The sequence below is a fragment of the Syngnathus leptorhynchus genome, chromosome 6 (genome assembly GCF_054491065.1).
Source record: "Syngnathus leptorhynchus isolate UIUO chromosome 6, UIUO_Slep, whole genome shotgun sequence".
NCBI classification, from domain to species: domain Eukaryota; kingdom Metazoa; phylum Chordata; class Actinopteri; order Syngnathiformes; family Syngnathidae; genus Syngnathus; species Syngnathus leptorhynchus.
In genome coordinates this window covers 9,917,784-9,933,314 of record NC_141200.1, presented here as the reverse complement: position 1 = coordinate 9,933,314, position 15,531 = coordinate 9,917,784, and the positions used below count along the sequence as shown (strand labels likewise).

Sequence of the window (15,531 nt, the reverse complement as noted above, 5' to 3'; positions counted from 1 at the left end):
GGCAACCAGTTCAGGGTGTACCCCGCCTACTGCCCGATGACGGCTGGGATAGGCTCCAGCACGCCCGCGACCCCCGTGGGGACTAAGCGGTTCAGAAAATGGATGGATGGATGGATGTCCAAGTATGGATGGACAGTGTTTATCATATGCATACATTCGATTTATAGTTTCCTTACACACGGTAAAATAAGGAGGTTTAACCTTTTCTGGAAAGATGTTGGATTGCCCTTGACCAAGGCACTGAACCTAGAATTTCAATTTTACTGTATCAGCATAAACCCATTTCAACCTAATAAGAAGAACAACAAAACAATATTAATAATAATAATAATAATAATAATAATAATTCATTTTTGTTATTAATATAGTCATCATTGCGTATTTAATGAAATAAAATAAAAAATGTTTATTCTAATTATTCATTATAATTGGCATGGTTATCTTACATAATCATCTTGGGTTTGAGTGCACTTGGCATGAGAAAAATAATATTTAAGTGAGGCATTCAGTATGAGGAGCAGCTTCTTCAACCGGCACAAACCGGCTCAAGGTGGAAAGCTGACTGACTTGTGGCTTGTCATGAGCATCAGGGCCACCTCTGCTTTCCGAAGAAGAGAGTGGAATTTGAATAACAGCTCTAGATTTTTGGCTATTCTGTTCAACATGGATGTTGTATTAAACAGTCAATCATCTCAGCAACTAATGCAACTTGTTCGGCAGACTATGATTTAAAACCCCCACTCTATTCCATTAATGATGGAAATGAGTCAAACATATAATATGAATCCTTATTATATGTTATCAGGGCTAAAGATGGTGTTTTGAAGACTACTACATGATGGCGACATACAGTAAGAGGCATATTAGTGTGACTAAAGATCGAAGAAAGAAAATAACATTAAGTACAGAATACTTAAGTGAGTGCTTCATGTAGACAATAAATTAAACTATACCACATTAGGAACACTTATGCAATGCAAAAGAGCTATAATTTTGCCTTTGATTGACATTATCAAGGTAGTACAGTGAAAACTGCTCGATGCCACTAAGTTCTTGAAAACGGTCCCCTAACAGCCAAACAAAACTTGGAGTTCTAACTATTGTCATGTATGATATCAATTCATTTACCAAGCTCAGGCGTTGAATAATTTACTCTTATGCCTATTCTTCGGCTATTTTGTGTTTTTGTGATGCCAAGTCAGAAGAGAAAAAATGGTGACAAACATAAACCGATAAATTTAAATTGTAGTACTGAAAATGCAAACTGGCTGTTTAGTTTACATAATACATACCATTAGAGAGCAAACACATTCACAATTTCTTTTTTTTTTCCAGGTCCTGCTCCCTGCTCATGTTCAAAATGTATAGTAGATTAATTTTGCTGTATACTGTATGACAGGAACAATTCCGCTCAAACTGCTGACTTTACGGTTAAGGTCTCTATGATGGCAACAGTTTGTCATATTTATGCTTATTCTATATTAAATAGGAAATTTTTACATGTTAATACTGTCACAATAATATTAATAATAATATTTATGCTCATTCTATATTAAATAGGCTCTTTTTTTACATGTTAATACTGTCACAATAATAATAATAACAATATTAATAATAGTCTTTGTGGTGTCAAATTATATTATACTGACTGTTGTATTTTCATCCATGATATGGACCAATGCAATGCAACTAATACAGAATTGCACACTATTCAGAGTTATCTGAACTGATACTTTGAAGAAAAGTTATGGTTATGATGTTATTTTATGCAATTAAGAATTGCTTTTTAGCTACTATTACACCCCCTGCAATTTAGACCAACCACAAAGCTATAATGAAAAAAAAAATCAATGAATTCACCTTAAAATTGATCATGATTGTAAAGGCTGTTTTTTTTTTGTACTGCTCACCTCCTATCTCTCATTAGATGGTTTACCTAAAAAAAAAAGGCATATATGAGAGTACTGATCAGAAATGAGTGCCACCAAAATGAACGTGGAGAGCTGCAATATGGGCAACCGCATCAGATAATTGGCAGGAGTACAGAAGATTATCAACTGGCACCACCCCTTAACGATTCACTTCCTTACAGCGCCATTAGTGAGACCAGCTTGTTGTGTGATGAGCTACAGAATGTTAATGTGTGATGAGACAAGAAGATGGAGAGGAGGAGAAAGGAGATGACGGCAGGCAGGGGGTGGGGTATTGTAGGAGGGGGGGGCTGTAAAGGCGGAACAAACCGGTGTGCGCGGCTACATGCTGTAAACTGCTCGCCCGCACTGCAGATTATTAACTCTTAGTCTGCCGAGAGATGCTTCCAGACAAGGTGGGTGAATTTGACCTATTTGCTCTTTCACAGGCATATACCGAGATGTACACTTTGGATGCAGTGTGTTTTACTGTGGCATCATGTGGTGAGCATCTTTTGAGAGAGCGCGCGGAAGCGCCTCTCATGCACACACACAAAGGAAGAGATTACGCACACACACACGGCTAGTCGATTCACTTTTATATTTTGTAGCTGCATTCCTTTATACTGTACGTGCATTGCACCTGGACCTGACATGTAGTGAGATGCATTTACCACCATCATCAACTAATGTGGTTTAGCCAATTACAATATACTTATTATTATTTATAGATAACCCAAGAGTGTTTCTTTTCCTCGGTTTGTATCCACATGGCCGCTGTATTTTTTTTCCAGTGTATAATCCCGAGGACGAGTGTCATTGCCATGTGCACTCAAAGTTCCTCGGTTTTTGCTCATAGTCATACTCTGCTGATTGAAAGGATTTGCTTGTTGTTTGGGTGAAGTCGTGAACATCCAGAAGGATATGAGTAAGGGATTTCCCTATCTAAGCATGCAAAGCGTCATCCAACTGTAGGACGTAATCTGTCAAACCGGACTGGAGCAATGCCAAACAGCTCTGAGACACAAGTGATTAAAATGTCACGCTGCCCCTTTAAATCGAAATTAAACAAAGTTATGGACCTCACACAGCATTTAGGGTGTGGACAAAGTTGTGTTGGCAAAGGGGGCATCCAGCAGCTCTATGCAGAGGAGAGTCCCAAGTGTGTCATCTCTAAACCATTAAAGGCACTTCCCCTCCCGCAAAGACAAATGGGATCAGCCTCAAATATGAGCTTATTTTGCACAAAAACAAAGATCCTAGTGAGAGAGGGTAGGACAAGGATGGGCTGCCACACAAAAGACATTCGCACAACCTTGAGGAGACTCTGCAGTGCTTTCAAAAATGCATGAACATCATGTAAGCATGAATGCACTTGCTTAGAAAGAGCTAAGTCATCTCATATGCTAAAATTATTCTCCCATGTTGTTTGACAGACGACATGACTAACAGGCGGTCAGGCCAGCGTGGTGGTACCAAGTGGTAAATAAATGAAATATTGCGCATTCTGCAAAACTATATTGATTGTGATTTTTTTTTTATTATTTAACTTTCTTATTCTTCTTTTTCTCGAATTGGACACACAGGTGAAAAGTCTGCTGTTTTGTTGTCTTTCAGGAAGGTGGCGAGGAAGGCATCTCTTTACCAGCTCTTTCAAAATCTCAAGGACACATCCTAAATTAAGGCTACATTCACATTGTGTGTGAACTGAAGCAAGCACTGCAGAGCGATGACAAAATGAAGAGATGCAAGCTGAAAAAGGAGAGAAAATAGAGTACTCCTGAACATTGACTTTAGCATGGAACTACTTTGAGACGGAGGAGCAAAATCACATTTTGAGATAAAACAAGAATCACACAACAGAACCCAATCCTTTCCCATATATGGCTAACGAAGCTCAAGTTGCCCACAAATTGTTGTGTGGATCTGCACCAGCCTTTGTTATTTAAGTTCATATGCAAGAGTATGGTCACCCTTGGAACCAAGACTGGCTTGTAGTGTGTCTCGCTTCTTTCCCAGATGCAGAACATCCTTGATCAAAATTTAGACATGGCTACAGCTCTACTCGCCGGTGAGAAGCTGAAGGAGCTCATCCTTCCGGGTTCGTCGCAAGATGAAAGGGGAAGCGCCTTGGCCAGTCTAATGGTGCAGCTCAAACTGGAGCTGCCCTTTGATCGTGTTGTGACGATCGGGACGGTGATCATCCCCATCCTGTTGGTCACCCTCGTCTTCACCCGAAACTTTGCAGGTGAGCAAGACTGAATGTCATGGATTGGAGTGATGTTTGGTCACTGCTGAGTCAGGCCCATGCTGCATATTATAGGCTACCATGGGTTCATTTTTGTTGGAATACCTTTGGGCAACATGAATTAATTTCATTTGACCTGGCACAAGGTAACTTGTCTCGTAATGAGCACGTTTGCCTCATAGTCAAGAGGTTTGGGTTTCGGATCTCAGGTCAAGCCTTCCTGTGTGGAGTTTGCATGTTTTCAACCTTCTCTACCTTGCTGGCATGGTGGGTGTCTTCATAGTCACCTGACTGGTGGCCAGCTCAGAGTTATGGGCTTTCTAGAATTGTGTTGCCTAACATTTTTTGAGCTAAGGAATTTATTTTATCGTAGAAAATAATAATGATCTGGTCTCAGTTTACTCACACATATACCTACTGAGTATGAAATCCAAAGCCCAAGTGTCAGGTTTGCTCATAGCGAATGTTATTTTTTTCGTCAGGGTTCGTTCAAGGTTCCAAACGGTCGCAAAGACACTCGCCAACAGTTTTAACGGACACTAATGAGGATAGGTGGTGTAGAAAATGGACCGATACAGTGAAGTCAAAGTAGAACGACAGTGAATCTCAGTTATTGAAAGCAATTTTTAAGTGTTGCTTACGTTCTTTTCTGTCCTCAGAGGAGTCCATATACTGTTACACACCACACAACTTCACTCGAGACCAGGCACTGTACGCAAGGGGCTACTGCTGGACGGAGCTGCGTGATGCTGCACCTGGTGTAGAGTCTCACCTCTGGCCTTCACTTTTTGAGCACAAGTTTCTACCTTACGCCCTTCTGGCCTTCGCTGGTATCATGTACATCCCCGCACTTGGCTGGGAGTTTCTCGCTTCTACTCGGCTCACGTCAGAGCTCAATTTCCTGCTTCAGGAGATTGATAACTGCTATCATAGAGCTGCTGAGGGGCGTGCCCCAAAGATTGAGAAACAGATTCAATCCAAAGGACCTGGTATCACTGAGCGGGAGAGGAGAGAGATCATAGAGAATGCAGAGAAAGAGAAGAGTCCTGAGCAAAACCTCTTTGAGAAATATCTCGAAAGGCGAGGCCAAAGTAACTTTTTGGCCAAGATTTACTTGGCACGCCACCTGGCTATTATCTGCCTCAGCTCCATCCCCATTTCCTACCTGAGCGCCTACTATGCCCGACAAAGACAGAACGAATTTACCTGTGCTCTTGGTGAGCCCCCAGACATTAGCAGCTATTCAGAGCTCAAGCTTCGGGTCAACTGTAAGTTGCCTGCTGTGCAGCTGCAACGAATCATGGCAGCAGTGGATATCGCTCTGCTCTGCACGATGAACCTTATTATCCTGCTTAATTTGCTGCATTTATTTGTGGTGCGGAAATCCAACTTTGTATTTGACAAGTTGCATAAAGTGGGCATCAAGACAAGACGCCGTTGGCAGAAGTCTCAATTCTGCGACATCAACATCCTGGCCATGTTCTGCAATGAGAACAGAGACCACATCAAGTCCCTCAACAGGCTGGACTTCATCACTAATGAGAGCGACCTCATGTATGATAACGTGGTTCGGCAACTGTTGGCTGCTCTTGCACAGTCCAACCATGATGCAACGCCCACTGTGAGGGACTCTGGGATCCAAACAATAGATCCAAACATGGATCCTTCTGATCTTAGAGTGGGAGAGATGCCTTCAGAGCCACTTGTCATCAAACGACCTCGCAAGAAGATCAAGTGGATCCCAACCTCCAATCCTCTTCCGCAGTCTTTCAAAGTAAGTTGGGAAGCATGACTTTTACAAATAGGGATTCAAATTGAACTTAGCAAAATGTCAATGCTGCTTTTTGTTGTTAATGAATGTTGTTTTTCCCCTGTGAAGGAACCTCTCACTTTGACGCGTTTGGAAAATAATGCCAAGCCTGAAAAACCAAAACAGCTCAGAAGAAAGACAGTAGCAGACAGTTTCATTGCACCACTTCTGGACACCAAGAGCACACAGTATCCTACAGCAAAAGGTATTTCAACTTTGTTCAAATTTTTTAGAGTCGTATGCATGTTCATAGTCAAGTAGATTAGTGGTTTAGCAAGTCTGCCCCACAGTGAAGAAGATCTGGGTTTGATTGTTGGATAGGGCCCTATAGTTTGTTACTTTGGGCTAGGATTTCCCTTCTCTGTACATCCCACTAAGATTGGTTTCCTGCTTGAAGAGATTAAGAGGGCTGCTGAGAGTGAGTCACATCAGCGTAACAGAAGGAGACAGATCACTGAAATTCTGTATCCCTGAGTAGTAAATTTCTGAGATCTTATCATTAACTTCATGTCCTTGTAGATTTAAGTGGGATGGAGAAAAAGCACGCTCGCAACCTTTCTCTGGATGTTCATCCATACATGCTGACCATTCGTAAACCAAAGGTGGAGATCACAACCACAGATCCTCTTCCCTCAGAGCACAACTTGGATACTGTATACCTTGAAGGCACACACACTATTGTTCATGTTTCTAGTGGAATTACAGGTAAGTTTCTTCAGGTCACTTTGTTCAGATAATAATAGAACATAATGTAGCTACAACCTCAGGATGTGAAGTAAGACTTAAACCGGGTGTTCGAAGCCCATGTGCAGTTGGACAGCACCCTCCATCGATGGAGGGCCTTGGTTCAAAGAACTGAAGTGAACGGTCCTCCTCCCGTGGGGTCAAATCCAATTCAGTGTCAGATACAGATAGCCTGCATGTAGTCTACCTAAGAGTCACCTGCGATGGCCTCTGAGCCTTGCCATGCACAACCTAGAAATGCTTAAAATACAATAATTCATTTGCTAAATTGTGTATAAAGGATACATACCTGGTCAATATGTTTTCTTTTCATTTGAAAGCAGAGTTGATTTATGCAAAATATTAAATTGCATTTGATTTCCAGAGAACAAGGTTTGCTCTCCAGCATCCACCACCACTGCCTTTTCAACGGTGACCCTGCCTATCAGCACATACGTAAATGGTGGTAGCCCCAACCCACCATCCAGTGAGGATCCCCTCAGTCCCAAACCCTCTCCGCCTCCAAGAGAGCCCGTCACACAGGTGGAGAATCTTGAGTCTCAGCCACCAACACTGACCAGAGCCCCAACACACCAGCTGCTGAGTATTCATCATACTCTCTTTGAGGAAGAAGAAGATGAGGAAAACCGTAGAGACAGGCTGGCAGGACCACCTGGGGAACTTATTGCTGCAGGGGAATGTTAAAGGAAGAGAGAAATTCTGATGGATTTCCTCCCTGATTCTGTTCTAGTCGACACAGTTCTCAGCACACATGACCGCTTGGTCAATCATGTCTGTCTACTTTCATGAGGTCACACACTTCTATGCTGGCTCCTTAGAGTGTAATAGAACTGTACAGCTGAATTGACATTGAGACACGTTTGTGTATGTGGTGATGTTGAGCAGAGTATTACTGTAGGAAATGATGTCGCGTTCATATCTCAGGATGACTGTGTACAATTCATCACTCACCAATGAAACCAGCAGTGATCAAATTCAACAGGGTGCTACAGAGCAGGGATGAAACAGTTGGAATGATCGGATGAATGAATATAAAGGGTGAGTGATCTTTCTTAAAATAATTATAGGGTCTGCAAAGAGGACTGCATTTGTCTTGAAAAGAAACAGTCAAATTAATATATATCGCTTTGTCCCTTTATTACAATAGCCAAGTAGACAGGTAGTTCATGCAATACAGTCTTCAATCTGCAGAAGTAAATATGCAAAAGATCACAATATATTTGTGGCAATAATGAATGCGCTTACCACATCATTTGCCACAGTAGATTATAGGTACATCATATGGTACATGCATAGACACTGTATATGACAATGTGTTTGTGAAGTGTGAAGCTGTAAAGTACATGATGGCTTTGTCATTGACATTTCTTCACAAATAAGGATTGCGTTTGGGCACCTGTTGCAAGTATATTATATTTGCACGCCATCAATGATAGTTCGTATTGTAATGAGGAACAGCAAACTGCACAACAAGGGATAATCAGAGGAACCTTTGCAAATTTATTGATGCAAGCTGAGTGTGTAGGTGTAGTTAAACAGGAATTACTTAAAGATTAACGTAGTTCGGTCACTGGGACAATTGTTTGCTTACTTCTAGCAGGAATGATATGAAGTGGGGGTGGGTCAGTGTTTCATTTCATACTTCACTGTGTTTCTTCAATGGATACTTTTTCACTAACAATCATCAGATCACCAAGACCAAGAAGTAGAGAATAATTGAAGTTTCACTTGTAATTTGTAGTAGTATAGCAAAGTACCAGTAAGCCTACATTATTGCACTTTACACCAAGTACGAGAAAAAAAACAAACATATATTGTACACGTTTATCATAAGATCAAGAGTACATCGAGAAGACATAAAGCCAGCTTTTAACTCATTCATACTTTTGTGAAAATAAGTAATCAATTTTATCAATCTCATGATAGGAACTGAAAAGCACTTTAATTAATAAGACTTGTTGCACGAATGTACCAAGTTCAAAAGTCACTGCTGCCATGTGTGCAATTTAGCCTACATAAAGACTGTGGTACGGAATCGATAACATGGCGGGTGTTAATGATAGTGGTAATGTGGATAAGTAATAACTTTGGTGACTGTCAAATGCTAGAAAGAAAACCAATTAAAGTAAAATGACTGACTAATAACGTCGCATGGTGGTGATCCTTAAAAAGACTACGTTTCCCATAATGCATTGCACCCGATAACATAGGCAGACACTGCTACGATAGTGTGGACAAGATCCTTGATTTGTTCAGTAAGTGCATTTTGTTTGTCTAATGTGTCTTGCAGTAATAGTTATTGTATCGGAAATGACTTATGTTTTGGTAACTACTTGTCTGTTTTCTTTGAATAACTTAACACTTCAGACTTTAGCATACCATCTGGTGTTAGCCTGTCAGTTTCATCATTCTGCTACTGAAACAAAAAAAATGCTGAGTGTTTAGCTAGCGTACAACTGTTCGTTTTGCTACCACCGGGTTTTGAGCTGATAATATTGTTGGCGTGTGTGTCATTATTCCAGTAAATCGCAGGTTCCCCTTTTCGTAAGATTTTCAAAATGAGTCAAATCATTCCATCGTTGACTGTTAGCTGTGTGCACACGTCAACATTGCTGTCGTTCAACAGTTAAGCGACGTCAACAGGCAGGCTTATCTGATACTGATATCTTCATTAAGTTTTACATTTTGTTATAGATATAATTTAGCTGTCTTGTCACTGACAGCTTTGAGAGCTTCAAGTATGGACGAAGACAACAATCCTGAGGTTTGTGTTTTTTGTTAGGTGTTTCTTGCCAAGCTAACACTATTTACACTTTATGTGTTAACTGTAAAACTGATGCTAATAATGTGCTTACACCAATGAGTTTTTATTAAAACAAGAAAAAAAGACAATTAAAAAAAAAAAAGTTGTCAAACTGGAAAGACTTGTCACTACTCGAGTTCTATCTACTAGGTTTAAACTCTCTTGACTTAATTGTCACAGGACGAGTCTGTTGGACTTTCGGAGGATCCTTCAGAAGAGGGACCACCAATTCTCCCTCCAGGACTTTGTAAGATTTGACTTTTTAACCTCTCTAAGTTGTCATCAGTGATTGCTGGTTTGTATTTTTTGTTTTGTGACCAGAGACTGACCATGCTATTGTCTCTAGTACAAAATCACCATGTTGGCAATCTACCAGAATCTACACCAATGCTAAAATTTTGACAAGCTTGCACACATGTATATAGTGTTTGATAAGTACAGAAGTACTTAATTACTAATACAAAGGTAAAAGCCATTTATATGCTAATGACACTCTATGCTCAGTGGCCAATTCCAGTTTCAAGGTGAGGTACTGTCTCATAATGTGAACAACATGACATTGAGGACTGTTTTAATCCCAATTCTATCCGTACCAAGAAATGTAAAGGTTGATTGCTGGACATATGTCTTGTCACACCCTTAAAAACTCCTGGGTTAAAAACAACAACAACAACGCAATTTTGGTTAAAATTTGGACTGACCCAGGAAGTTGGGTTAAAAAAAAACATTTTTGCATTGTTTTGCAAAACAAAATAATAATAATATCATTGTTGCTGTGTTTTTTTAAAAAAAACAATGTTTGTATAAAACAACGCGGGAAGTTGCGCGGCTCTTTGACCTTCCTGGGTCGATCCAATTTTTAACCAAGATTAGGTTTTTTTTTACCCAGAGGTTTTAGATGCACTTGCATCTGCTGAGCTTGAACAAAGTAAGTAGGTTACACTTTTGTATATAGTTTCTATTAGCAAATGTTAGGTGGAGGACATTGAAGGTGTTAACTGTGGAGGTACCTCTAATTCCACTTTTTTTTTTTAGGTTACTTCAGCATCCCCGTGATCTGACTCAAAACAGTATTTATTCTTCAACCAAATCAACCTGTAACAACTCTGAAAATACATTTATGGCTAGGATGTTTCCCCTTTCGTACCTGCTTTTGTGGCTTCAATTCTTTCAGTGTAGCATGTGGCCCATGTGGGAGAGTGGAATGTCTTGTTGACTGGAAATAAATTCACTGAAAATATGACAATACATAAAAACCTACTTTCTACCATTAATAACTGTCAGTGATCTTTGTTTTCCAGCCGACAGTGAAGCAATGGAACTGCTTTGGCAATATCGAGCCCGGCGTCGCCAGTCATCACCTGAGCTACCAGAGACAGTAACCCGTCTTGCTTCCCCTGATGGCAGCCTTCTGTACTTGGTGGGAACTGCCCACTTCAGTGACAGCAGCAAAAGAGACGTGACTTCGGTGAGCCTGTTTTACTTTGAGACTTTGCGAGCCATCAATTTCTTTGTTTCGTCCTGTGTTAATTTCCTCTGTTAGTGTACATTTCAATTCTTTTCTCTTGGTTTGTCTGTATTGATTCTTCCACTGCCGCAGACAATCCGTGCTGTGCAACCAGATGTGGTTGTGGTAGAGTTGTGCCAGTACAGAGTGTCCATGCTGAAGATGGATGAGAATACATTGCTGAGGGAAGCCAAAGAGATAAACCTTGATAAAGTCCAGCAGGCCATCAAACAGGTGAGACTTCATGGTAAAGCAGCTTTTGTGAAATGCGCTGTCAAATGAAGGAGACATATCAATTGAATTTGTTTCTGTGTTTGTCAGAATGGCGTGATGTCTGGCCTGATGCAGATTCTCCTGCTCAAAGTTTCCGCTCACATCACTGAGCAGCTCGGCATGGCTCCCGGTGGCGAGTTCAGGGAAGCCTTCAAAGAGGTGTCATTTTTTTTCCACACACACTAAACTTTATTGATTTTGATCTCCCTCCTGATGCATCTCGTCCTTTTTTATTTTATTTTTTTACACAGGCTGGACATGTGCCATTTTGTAAGTTTCATCTTGGAGACAGGCCCATACCTGTGACGTTCAAAAGGGCCATTGCTGCTCTGAGCCTGTGGCAGAAGGCCCGTCTCGCTTGGGGTCTTTGCTTTCTGTCAGACCCAATCAGGTGCCTTACACACTATTTCCTTTTTTTTTTTAATGTAGAAATAATAGAGTTGAAATATTCATTATTTGTTGGTTTTGGTGTTGTTTTGAGTATTTATGTATTTCTTCATCTTGAAATAATTATTTTAGCAGACAATTCAAGGTAGATTTTTCCAAGAGTAATTGAGTTCAGTTTTGCATAGTGATACGTTATTATGTTATTATACCGGGTAACCCTTGTTGAGCTGTTATAGTAGATGTTGGTAAATCCAGTCTAAATGTGTGTGTGAATTTAATGAAACAGGTTTTTGAAAGCTTGTATAGATTATATCAAGCCATATTTGTTCCCCTACAGTTCCCCTTTTCTTTTCGTCACTGAACCCCAAAATTGTACATGATCAAGAATACTACCATTAGTATGTCACACTGAGCTTGTCATGCTGTGCTTTGTGTCACATTTCAGCAAAGAGGATGTAGAGAAATGCAAACAGAAGGACCTGCTTGAACAGACCATGTCAGAGATGATAGGAGAGTTTCCTGCACTTCACCAGACCATAGTGGCTGAGAGAGACATCTACCTCACGCACACACTGCGCCAGGCTACACGCTGTGTGGAGGCTCCTCCTAATGCCCAGAGTAGGTGTTGCATTGCGGAATTAGCATGCATGTTTGGTGGTCTCTACACAGGGGCGTGCAAAGACCGTTGGAGGATGATTGTTGCGTGCAAAACATTTTCTTTCATAGTTGGCCAGGGTGGTAAGCAAATTGAGAGCTCTTTTCCTTGAAACTACTATAAAATGTTATCTTCTCTCGGTTCTTTTACCTTCAATGCTCGCTATGCTAATATATTACCAGGAGACAGCTCAGTTACGTTGCCTGAGCACTCCTTGCCCCTTTGCATGTCCTTGTTGCCACGAAACAAAACTACAGCATTTAGAAGAGCTGGGATTTCCATTTTTGTCTGTGGTACTTTATTGCATTATTAACTTATTATTCAATTATATCATTTCATGTCATTTGAGTTCAAGAACATGTTCTCTTGTACACTCTTGCAGAAGTGCCTGCTGTTGTGGTGGGAGTTGTCGGAATGGGTCACGTGCCTGGCATTGAAAGAAACTGGGATAAGCATCTCAACATCAGTGAAATTATGAGGTATGTTTATTTTTTCATTAACTAATAGTGGGTAATGATGTCCCGTATTTTCTCTTTTTACATTTCTGCATTTTTTATATAGATAATACCAATAATATACCAATTCGATGGCACCAGGTGGACAGGCAAAAATTCTTGAGCTTTTGTTTTTACGTGACGCATGGCAGAAAATAAAAAGGAAAATAATCAGCTCTTCCTGCCAATAGAATTATAATGTGAATGACCTTATTTGTCTTCCACTTCTGCAGTGTTGCACCCCCATCTCAGTTCGGCTGGGTTTTGCACTCTGTAGTCAAAGGTGTCATGATGGCTATGCTGGGGTATGTCTGCTACCGCGCTGGAAGAAGTTTACATCGAGCCCTGATGTCTTCATCTGCTGTCCGATCTGTTGTGCACAATCTACGACCATCTCCTGCTTGACCTCACAGGTCAGCTGAAAGCCATCACTGACTAATGCAACACGTGATTCATGAAAACAGTGCATCTTTTACCAATGGCCTTAAAAGGAGGTGCGGCTAAAAGGAAGTGTTGCTCAGCCAACAAGGACCTCAGGGGGACACCACATTTCACTCACTGTGGAGCCCCAACGGACGTTGTATGGCCTTACGCCAAAGAAATCTACACAATTGTTTTGACATTTTGTGGAAAGGCTTTATTATCTAAGGTATGAAAATACTAATACTGTGTTTGGAATGCTTCGAGGCTTATTCCTTTCGAGAGTTAACATTTTATCCATAAGGAATCATCTTAAGACAAACGCACTGGCAATACTTCCATACGATTTACTCCTTTTCTTTCTACATTATTTTTCTGTTGGCAATCAGACAGCTAAGCCTCGATTTTTACGTGCTTCGATTCTATGCAACTTTGTGTCTAAAGCTGTTTGGTCATCGATCCCAATTTTTTTTTTATCCCATTTTAAATGGACCGTATTGTAGAAATTGCTGTGCAAAAAGAGGCAGTTTCTACTTTTGACGACGCAACTGCGTGTCGTTTATTCCTTTTCTCCTTCCTTGTTCCTCGGTGCAAAACTCCCGTTAGCTCTCTTAAAGGGATTACAGCAATAACATAAAGGTTGTACATTAGCACAATGAAACAAACCCACCGGCATCCAATAGATTTTCATAAAAAGACTTCTTATCATTTTAATAATAATGTAGTAATTTTCACCCAAAACAATGATGTTTTTCCCCAAATGCAAACACTTGTATCTTAGTATTTCCCTACGGCAATTTCTTGATATACTCTTATGCATGGCTTTGAATTTTTTTCCCTTTCCAAGACTTTCTAAATAACATGCTTTTGAGGTTCACGTGCTTCCCAAATTCTGGAACCCTAAAGTCTGCGTAGAATCAAGGCTTAGCTGTAAATACTACCAAAAAATGCAATGGCTACCAGTTCAGGGTGTAACCCGCCTACTGAATTGATGGATGAATGGGAATAACAGCTGAGGCTAATGCCAAAAAAATAATAATTTAATGACCATACTTGTTTTTTTTTGTTTTGTTTCTTTTACAGTGGATTGTGATTAAATTCTTACCAACTCTAATATTTACTTGGGATGTATTTGTAGACTTTAGTTGGCGTAACAAAGGTTTTCCATGTTCACAGTCCTGCCTCTGCTAAAAAGTGCCTCTCAATGCATCAGGAAGTGTATATGCATTTTAACATACTGTATTACCCTCAAATGATCAGTGCAAATTTCTAAAATTCTATGGGCATATTTTGTAAATAGTTATTTTAAACCTAGACTTTCAATATATGATGAATTGATTTCAATCAAATTAATACCATGGCACCTAGATTCAGTGAAGGCTTATGTTTCTCAGGGTGAGTAATGTATTAATAATAATATTCATCAATGTCATCTTTACTACAAACCTGCAGGACTTTCATTTGCCCAGATTCTAGCATCATTAGATTGGTCCTCAATCTCTGGTTAAGGATAATCAATGACTGATTTTTTTGTGTGCAGTAGGTAATCTGTGAATCAATTTCATCCTTATTAACCTACAGGACTTTAATTTGCCCAGATTCTAGCATCAGTCAATTGGACCTCAATCTCTGGTTAAGGTTTATTGATGACTGATTTTTCTGTGTGCAGGAAGTCATCTTTAAATCCTAAATTCATGTCACCAGCTCTTTGTACTGACTGCTTATCCCCTTCCATTTGTAATTGTCTTTAAATGTGTAAAACTTTCAGGACTGTACAATCGCTTCTCAGTAGACTGCAAACTCTGGCTGCCATATCTGTTTGGGCTGCCATTGGATAATTTGAACTTGATATCGAATAAACTAAAGGTCTTAAGATAATTTCATTGTCTCACAGATGCAAACCTGCATGTCCCCTATTTAGTTTGCCCACCGCTTGAATTATGGCCCAGTTGAAAAAAACAACCCCAAAGCGTAAAGCTACCAACATCATGCACTTGTGTAGACGTATGTTTTGGAATCATAGCCAAAATAATAATAATAATCAAATCGACGACACTGCAACGTTATGTTGATGTACATGAAGCAGTAAAATGTCAGATCTTTGTTTGACATGTCCATTCATTAAAAACACGTCAAAATTCCTCTCATCGGCTATAGTTAACCGTCATCCCCCAAAGATTGACGTTTCTCTCGCTTTTGTTCAGTTAAAAGCAAATAAAAAAATCATCAATAATAATTTTTCTCTAACAGAAAACGTCTTTTAATCCACACGATCATAAC

At 40.1% G+C, this 15,531-nt stretch overlaps 2 protein-coding genes across 3 annotated transcripts; both read left to right on the top strand.

Moving 5' to 3' along the window:
• Positions 1–3,929: 3,929 nt before the first annotated feature.
• panx2 (pannexin 2) lies at positions 3,930–7,396 on the top strand. The gene is made up of 5 exons (XM_085914912.1): positions 3,930–4,158; positions 4,818–5,932; positions 6,038–6,173; positions 6,488–6,673; positions 7,077–7,396. Exons 1-5 carry the CDS (start codon positions 3,930–3,932, stop codon positions 7,394–7,396), a joined length of 1,986 nt encoding a protein of 661 aa, XP_085771038.1.
• A 1,469-nt stretch (positions 7,397–8,865) lies between these two features.
• Positions 8,866–15,394, top strand: trabd (TraB domain containing). Of its 2 annotated transcripts, none has more exons than XM_085913382.1 (10): positions 8,866–8,967; positions 9,407–9,476; positions 9,696–9,762; positions 10,817–10,983; positions 11,116–11,256; positions 11,344–11,454; positions 11,547–11,686; positions 12,128–12,300; positions 12,720–12,816; positions 13,065–15,394. In XM_085913382.1, exons 2-10 carry the CDS (start codon positions 9,453–9,455, stop codon positions 13,234–13,236), a joined length of 1,092 nt encoding a protein of 363 aa, XP_085769508.1. In that variant the 5' UTR covers positions 8,866–8,967; positions 9,407–9,452; the 3' UTR covers positions 13,237–15,394. The 2 variants fall into 2 exon arrangements, with proteins under 2 accessions (XP_085769508.1, XP_085769509.1); XM_085913383.1 differs by having other exon boundaries at positions 8,891–8,967; positions 9,436–9,476.
• The last annotated feature ends 137 nt before the right edge of the window (positions 15,395–15,531 follow it).

What these genes read in the sequence shown, in the direction of transcription:
- panx2 (XM_085914912.1), top strand. Translation starts at nt 3,930, where the DNA reads ATGCAGAACATCCTTGATCAAAATTTAGACATGGCTACAGCTCTACTC. An exon ending in CTTCACCCGAAACTTTGCAG is followed by an intron (nt 4,159 to 4,817) that starts GTGAGCAAGACT and finishes TTCTGTCCTCAG; the next exon opens with AGGAGTCCATATACTGTTAC. An exon ending in TGTTTCTAGTGGAATTACAG is followed by an intron (nt 6,674 to 7,076) that starts GTAAGTTTCTTC and finishes TTTGATTTCCAG; the next exon opens with AGAACAAGGTTTGCTCTCCA.
- trabd (XM_085913382.1), top strand. Translation starts at nt 9,453, where the DNA reads ATGGACGAAGACAACAATCCTGAG. An exon ending in GCAAAAGAGACGTGACTTCG is followed by an intron (nt 10,984 to 11,115) that starts GTGAGCCTGTTT and finishes CCACTGCCGCAG; the next exon opens with ACAATCCGTGCTGTGCAACC. An exon ending in AACATCAGTGAAATTATGAG is followed by an intron (nt 12,817 to 13,064) that starts GTATGTTTATTT and finishes CCACTTCTGCAG; the next exon opens with TGTTGCACCCCCATCTCAGT.